The sequence below is a fragment of the Amorphotheca resinae genome (genome assembly GCF_003019875.1).
Source record: "Amorphotheca resinae ATCC 22711 unplaced genomic scaffold M430scaffold_14, whole genome shotgun sequence".
Taxonomy (NCBI): domain Eukaryota; kingdom Fungi; phylum Ascomycota; class Leotiomycetes; order Helotiales; family Amorphothecaceae; genus Amorphotheca; species Amorphotheca resinae.
In genome coordinates this window covers 338,101-346,285 of record NW_020194484.1, presented here as the reverse complement: position 1 = coordinate 346,285, position 8,185 = coordinate 338,101, and the positions used below count along the sequence as shown (strand labels likewise).

At 48.7% G+C, this 8,185-nt stretch overlaps 1 protein-coding gene across 1 annotated transcript; it reads right to left on the bottom strand.

Moving 5' to 3' along the window:
• Nucleotides 1–401: 401 nt before the first annotated feature.
• Nucleotides 402–6,275, bottom strand: M430DRAFT_110428 (hypothetical protein; the record flags this gene model as incomplete). The annotated part of the gene is made up of 2 exons (XM_024861357.1): nt 402–2,852; nt 2,901–6,275. The coding sequence occupies 2 exons, from the start codon at nt 6,273–6,275 to the stop codon at nt 402–404; spliced, it is 5,826 nt and encodes a 1,941-aa protein (XP_024716658.1).
• Between the last annotated feature and the right edge of the window lie 1,910 nt (nt 6,276–8,185).

Here is an 8,185-nt window from a genome sequence, read left to right as displayed (position 1 = left end):
AAACCAACCTTTTTTTTCCCCGGTTGTTCTACTGCTGCTGACTGGCTGCTTGTATAGTAAATATGTCTAGAAGACCTGTGACTGAAAGCTAGGTAAAAAGCTCGCTCCTTAGATTTAATCCAATCCTACCTCTCTATTTACGATAATAGATGAATACCTAGTTTTTTTGATTCTGGACACTGAGATGAATTGTGTTGCAAAAGGGGGGGGGGGGGGGAATAAAAATAAAAAGAATTCATCCACACATAAAATCCTATTCACATTCATAAACAATAGGACTTTTCTACCCTTCCTTCCTTTATAGACAGACGCCAGATACCTAGGTAGGTAGGTACAACATAATAGGAAACCCGTTTCCTCCTTATCTCTATATATAACCCCCAACCACGCAATCCGCAATCTCAGTCCTCATCATCAGCAAGCATCCACACCCTAGCCTTCAGCCTCTCCACGACCTCCATCCGTATCCACTGCATATCCCTACCCTCCGCGACCGCCTTATCAGCCCACGCGAACAGCAGCCGCAGACCCAGCAGCCGGTCCTTCTTCCCGCTGTCCAGCGTTGCGTTCTCCAGCACTAGACGCGCGTCAACGACCGTGGCTTGCGTGCCGGCGTGGACGTCGCTGGCGCCGCCGCGGTCCGGGGGCAGCACGAGCGCGCGCTCGGCTTTGGTGAGGTTGGCGAAGGCCGGGAGCTCGAAGAGCCATTCGAGGGATTGGGAAGAGGTGGAGGAGCCGTCGCCTTCGTTTAGGGCTTGGATAGTGGCTTCGAAGGGGGAGGTGGTGGCGTCGTGGGCGGGGCGGCGGCGGACGTAGATGGTTTGGTTGGATTTGAACGAGGCGATGTGCGTGGGGTTGTTTTCGAGATCGAGCACCACGTTCCAGTATTCGGTGCTGTTTGTGCGGACCGTCTTGATTTGGTCCAGTTCTGGGACGAGACAAGGCGTGTGCCGTTGGATCTGTTCGCCGTTGCGGAGGGTTATTGAGACGGGGATTGGGACCGGTTGATTTGTGTCGATGTCCTTCGTGACGAGACAGCGAGGTTCCGCTGCCAAGGCCCAGAAATGCCGGAAGGCCTGGAGATGGGACTTGTTGTCTTGAACGGAGGAAGGGAAGATTGGATAGAAAGCCACTAATAATGAAGCTATGGCTAGATTCGACGTCCCGAACGTGAATGTCCCACCACCGAGGAAGAGAGCACCGACAGCCAGATGAGCCGCGAGATGGCTTCCATAGGGTGTCTCGCTATCGTCGCGGCCATGCATTGATCGAAGTCGACGGAACACGATTAGGTCCCCTGTGCCTGCCATTACTGTCGCAGCAGCAAGTGCTAATAGATCCTGACAGTTCCGGACTGTGTTTCTCGTCAATTTCTTGTCGAAAGTGTCCGCATCGATTCGACATATCCTCATAAGCTGGTCCAGGTAATGGACCAGCAGATCTCGAGCTACGATAGAGCCCGATCCGGCCAAACGTAAAGCGATGCTGAAGCAGAGCCCTGTGATGATGTTGTAGAAGGGAAGATCCTCGGCAGTCAATTTCTCAATACCCTCGAGAGTACTCCGGGACCTATATGCTTGTGGCAAGCTGCTCCTTATCCACTCAAATGAAGGAACTATTTTGCTCCACATGATCAAGTGCCTGGTGAGGGTGCGGAGCAGAAATATATCTGGTCTGACATAGTCAAACTGAAGGAGCGAGTCTGGCACGTCAATCTTTCGCGCCAAGATCTGATTCTCTGACTTCATAAAAATCAAAGCAATAGCCATTACAGCAGCCGCAGTGGCTTTATCAAGAACATGAACAAGGTCCACTTTCTTGCTTCCAGCAGCCAAGCTGAGGAGTCTCTCTGTCAGTTGCATATCATGAAGTCCTTTCAGGTCCGAACCTTTGCCGAGATTGATGAATCCCAGAGCGAATCCTGCCGCAAGACGGTAGCTTTCATTTCGTAAAGGCTCCTCCTCCGTTTCCGCATCGATGTGCTCAATTTCAGAGACCATTATCTCACTCATGCGCCGATGTTGCGTATTACAGTAGACCAGACCGATCCCCATTATTCCAGTCGTTTGTGTCAGCGGGGAGAGGTTCAATTCTGCAGCTCCTGGAGGAAGCATTCGAGTCACATGCACCGACAGAAGTCGTGTGATGAGCGAATCCATCGTGCCGATATAGGATGCAGCTAAGCCAAGAAGCAATCCTATCGAGGTCATCGTATGCTTAGGGGTGAGATACTTGAAGGCAACCCATTTAGCAACGGACTTGAGGTGTCCATTCAGTCCCAGGGCCAACAAGAAACCAGCGTGCCTGTTACTAAGATCCTGCACAGGTTTATTGTAAAGAATCCATGAAGTGTCAATTCCCTTAGCATCTCGAGATATGCTGAGACCTGCAGCAACTCCGGCATGGAAGAATGCCCAGCATACCTTTTCTTCCGTGAATGCGTTCTTGTCAACGCCCACAGTATTGTTGTCCGGCTTCATCACACAACTCAAATTGAATCCTCCGATAGCAAACCTTTGGGTGAGAAGTGGTATACGAGCACTGAAGTATAGTAATCCTCGTCCAGAAGGAATGGCAAGTGTGCGATAAGCCAACATCTGCGCATGGTCTTTCTGTGCGTCGAGCAGGTCTGCCTCTGTCCAATGAGGCTCGGATTTGCAGCGAGCCACGGTAGGTCGGAAGGTGTTAAGGATGTTCATTGCCTCGTTCATTCTTCGGTCATCCTTGAAGATTGCGCGAGTAATTGCTTGTCGGTCGACTTCAGCAGAGCCATCAAAAGATCCCGTGGTTTCAATATCCGCTGTAGATGCGCATATGGTGTGGACATCAAGACTAGACTCGTGAGAAGGAGCCTGTGGATCGTTAGCAAGTGCGGGAGCTGAGGGTGGGTGTATACGTACCAGAAGAGTCGCCTGGGTGTGCCGCGGACGCTGTCCTGGCGATAATAGCGTGTTGACGTCTTCTCGACCTACTATAGCAAGCAGGTCTTTGCTCCATGTTGTGGGGGGCTCAGTTTGGCATTGGGCTATTGCTTCTTGCAATGGAGCAAGTACAGCTTCTGGTAGAGTCTCGAGTAAGAGACTGTCCATGCCAGCAGAAGACAGCCCTTCAACGAATTCGGCTGCAGACCAGCTATTTCGCATAGAAGAGAAGAACTTCGCAAATAGGAGAGTTCTGGGAGTCAATCTGGACCAATGATCTAGATCTTGAACGTATCTGCGAGAGGCTGTTGGTCGGTTTGCGACCAATTCGGGCAGAGTCATGAAGGGAGTCAAACTTTGGGTCGTCAAGCAAGTTTGAATCCAAGTATAAATTTCAGGAACATCCTGGGGTTCGGGAAGGGAAAATTCCAGGGGTGATTCTAAGTCATAATCCATATCGAGCAATGAAGCGTCCTCGACGTCGTAAGCTGTTGCCCAACTCGTCCAGCGAAACCATCTGGCGATTTGAGCGAGGATTGGAGTTAGACTCAAGACACCTGAGCTAAAAGAATCAGATACCATTGTGTCCAGTCTCTGCTCCTCACGTAGAAGATGCAGGCCAAGAAAGGTGTCAACAAGGGCCGATTTTCGACTCTCAGTAATTAAGCAGCCAGATATAATAGACTGGCCAAATGCAGTGCTAGCAAAATTGCGAGAAAGTTTCACATGCTCCAGGACAAAATTCCCCTTGCCCTCACGATTGGAAGTGAAGACTGAAGAGGGTAATTCAGAATCTTTGATTGCGTCGGAATCCAGACCTTCCTCGTTAAGCCAATTCCAGCCGCGATTATTGGCCCAGGAAGGGAATGGATTGCCATTGAAGGCTTCCTGACTTTGCATTATCTCCCAGCTCTCCTGGTCTTCTCGTGCTCCACTACTCGATCGAAGGAGACCGCTACGAGTCTTTCGTTTAGGAGCTCCGTTCTGCGTGGGTTTTGAAGCATTGTTTGGCCCAAGGACCATAGAAAAGAGAGTAATGACCATAGCAGTCCACTCAGAATCTACCGTGTCTATTGACTCTTGCCGGAGCCACTGCATAACGTTCCACCACGCGACCACAATCCCTTCTCCAGCTCTTACTCCAGGAGCGACGGCTTTGCAGACATCGAGCACCCTGCAAACATGGGGATTTCGAGGTTCCATGAGGATCTGAAGTTGGTGCATCTTGCCTTCATCGTCCACCAAGTCGACGAGACCTCGAGGCTTTGAATTGCGCAACTTACGCAACGCGCGGGGTCCCTGGCTAAGGACTCTCTTAGAACCCCCCTCTCGTTTCGCACGTGGCACTACGCTGTGACCAAGATTTCGAATGCTACCAATAGCAAACTTTTCCGGCAGCGGAACTTTCATGAGAACACTCCAAGGGGCCTGTAGGCTAAGTTCTCCATAGCCATCTGGGGTCTCAGTTAATGCCAAGATGCGGGAGACTTGCCCATCATCCAGTCTGCATGCATCGATAACATTGCTCGCTCTCACTACTGAGCCGAAAGAGACAACGTTGACATCTTTCTCTACCTTCACGCTCTCATTATGTTCGATGTGGGCAGCCTTGTGACTTTTCATATAGAGAGTCAGCACGAGAAGCCTTTTTTCATCCTGGTCCAAGACGCATATAACGATCTCTTTCCCTTTTTGGTCATCTTCCGCCGAAGATGGCGCTGTGAGGGTGAATATTCTACATTGAGCTTTAGCCGGCTTGTGTTGAGTAGAAAATCTGACATTGGTATGTTCTGCGGGAACACTGCAAACTTTGCTGAGGATTATTTCGTTGCTGAGAGCATCGAACTCGTCATCATCGAGACCCATATTATGGAAGCCCTCGAAATCCCCACCAGCCCTAAGCTCGTCCAAAAGACTGTCGACCGGTGCCTCAAGCAAGCTGTTAACACTGCTACTGAACGGTGGCCCTTGTGACTGGCTCTGCCCATTCACATTATAACCTCCAGTACTCGTCCTGGCATATTGACTGCTTAGAGAATCCCCTCGCCTACTGGTCCCAAGTTGATGGGCGGCCGTGGCAAGATCAGAGAAGGCAGACCGTTCGTTGGAAGCAGATAAATCCGCGCGTGCAAGCATTGAACTGACACGCCGAGACCTCCTTCTTGGAATTGTAGAACTCTCGAAATCTGGGTCAAGAGTGGATACGAAGTCAACATCTTTGTCTTTAGAATTATCTTCTTGTTTGGCGCCTCTCTTTCCCACATTAATTGGTGCATTGCCACCAAAGCTCTCTCGGAAAGTTTGTTGGTTGCCCATTACCGGTGTGGTGGATCCCGTCGCGGCACCCGGAACGAAGGAGCTTCTTCGACGAGACATATTTACACTAGTTGCACGTTGTTTCTCGCGAGTACCAGACTCCTGACCAACATAATCCAATTTCCAGACACTGTACATGCTAGTCTCCCGGTTGAAGGTCAAGGCGAGCACGAGCGGGTGCTCTGTATCTTGGGTGAATTCACCAGGACGAGAAACATGAAGAATCTCTTCAGCCGCATCCAATGCGGTTACTTTCGTCGAGGCTCTTCGGTGTCCACGGTTCTCGGATTTGTTGATTTGCGCAACGACCAGTCCCATCTCCGCCAGAGGATCTGACAGTGAGAACAACCGTGGCCACTTCGAGTCGTTCTTCAATGATGGCGGGGCCCATATATCTTTTAGGGTGAAATTGGGTGGCAATGGCATCTGCATTGGATCTCCGAGATCTGCGATTGAAAAGGTAGACAGTTGCGAGCTCGATGCCGACCATGGTTGAGGCTGGGAGGAGACGAAAGAATTGGGAGGGACGCGTGGGAACTTGAGTGACCTTGAAACCAGATTATCAAGCCTCAGTTTCCTCTGTATTATGAGCCCATTAGGAGCTGAAGTTGCAGACTCGACCTCGAAAGGTAGATGTATGACATGGCTCGTGCCGCTGAGAAAATATACATGCGCCTGCGTCTTTAGAAAGACCACGAGTGCAGTTGACTTTGTATTTGATTTTGTATGTTGTCCTGACTTCCTATCCTTCGCATTGAGCGGCCCATCACTTGGGAATTGAGTCAACAAGGCCTGCGTGACTGGCTCATTCTCCAGGTCAAACTTGTAGCTCTTTCGAAGAATGCCCCCTCGAGACCAGATAACGCATCGCGGAGTCACCAGAAGCTCGTCGTCATCAGCCAATGAATTAGCATCGCCGCTGATGTGATTATGCCAGGAGTAAGAGGTGCTCGGTGGGTCTGGAGGTAAGAGACCCTCTTGTATAGCGTACTCGAGTCCTGTAGGCTGGTGAAGGCCTAGCGAAGTGACCGAAGCCATCCCTCAGGAGATGAATGGTATTTCATCGACTCGTAAATAGAGGCATAGTTTCGTCGCTACATCAAACCGCGCTCGAACCGTGGGAGGGGTATCGGTCGTCCATAAGCAGTTGCAGTCCCTCTTTCTAGACGCGTCGCGAGAATCAAGGGCAATATTTTAGTGCGAGGCTGAGATTCGCTAAAGCCCAGCAAGGCTACCAAAATCATACGACTCTGTTTCTACTTCATGGCATCAACTAAAAGGGACAGCTAGACCATGCTCTCTTCCCTGAGTGAGCTCAGTTCAGACAAACTATCCATATATTATGTGTCGATTTTGATACGACAAACATTTGACCATCATTTTATCATGCACCATCGTAGTTCCTATCCATTGCTCGCCCTACAAGCTCCGTTCATCACGGTGCTCTACAAGGAGTTCGGCTTGAATTCCTGTCTATGTTTAAGTAGTATCTGTGTGATAGCTATGGACAAAGCAAATGTATCAGTCTCATACTTCTAAGCTCTCCTGAATCATCTTACCCACGATCTACTCGATCCAGTTGTTGGATCCACCCCTAGCAAGCATCTCTTCAAATCATTTTAATCAATCCATCTCAGCAACTCCCTACACATAAAACACTAATCCGTTTGTCAGAGGTGGACTTGTAAAATCTCAAGTTTTCACCAGATTCAAGAAGAACTCCAAGAACCTCTCTATACAAAAATTCAAACATAAGTATATCATACCGACGATCCACCAAAAGACCTAAACGTTTAAAAAGTCCCAGTACGCATTCATTCCCTCCCCATTTCAGACCATCTCAAGCCAACCAAGTGACTCCAGACTTTAGACAAATCAATCCATATCGCAACACAATAAACCAACATCATCCACTAGCCACCAAAGAAGAACTTCATCATTGAATAGCTCCAGTTCACATACTCGTGATGATGGTATTTTTTCGACAAGCACAGGTAAGCTCTGTATAGTAGGTAAGGTAGGCAAAGCTTCAAAAATCACATTATACTTCTTGCTAAATTGTTCTATCTCTAGGTAGACAACTATTAAACATCTCCTCCTGCTTATCTACTAGGGAGATGAAAGAAATTGTAGAGAGATTGGCATTATGAAAGAAATGAAAGAAATGCCAAGTGTTGTCCAAGGCTGGCGAGGAAATGAAATACGGGGGGAGGAAAGGAGGAGGGAGGACTCGCTAATTACCTAACAGCACATCATTGCAGCGAAAATCTCATCTCGTCGCGCACAGGCGGCGAATGAGTAAATGTGGAACTTGCAATTGCAAAACCTGTTTTTTATTTTTATTTTTTATTTTTTTTTTCTTTTAAGGAAAAAGGGGAAAAAAAAAGAGGGGGTCCGCAGAAAGATACTTCTGCCTTGCTTTTCTTTTCTTTTCTTCCCGAAAAAGCAAAAGCAAAAGAAAAAAAAGAAACATCCAAACAAGCCAGTGGGAATTGAGCCCACGGCGGGGGTCGAACCCGCAGCCTTCAGATAGAACTGAAGAGATTCTTAAGTAAGAGTCTGACGCTCTACCGATTGAGCTACGCGGGCTTTGAGATTTTGTTTGGTTCGTTTGTTTGGTACCCGACTTCGCTATTTTGATATTACCTACTAGTGGAGAAATGGAAGGATGAAGGGGAAAAAAGGGCGCGTGGTCATGTGATTTATATGTGTAAGGTAGTGAGTGAAGGCGCCTGAGATCTGGGATACAAGAGTTGGAACGGACTTTTTGGGAGGGGGGAGAAGGGGGAGTGGGCGGGGTTGATTGCAATTATCGGTGAAAGCAAGAGGGAGAAATTGCATATTTTAGGGGTTTGTTGTTGGGTTATCATTGTTGGATCGATAGGTAGAGGACCTGGCAATAATCACACGCACGCACGCACACACACACACGCAATACATACCTTACA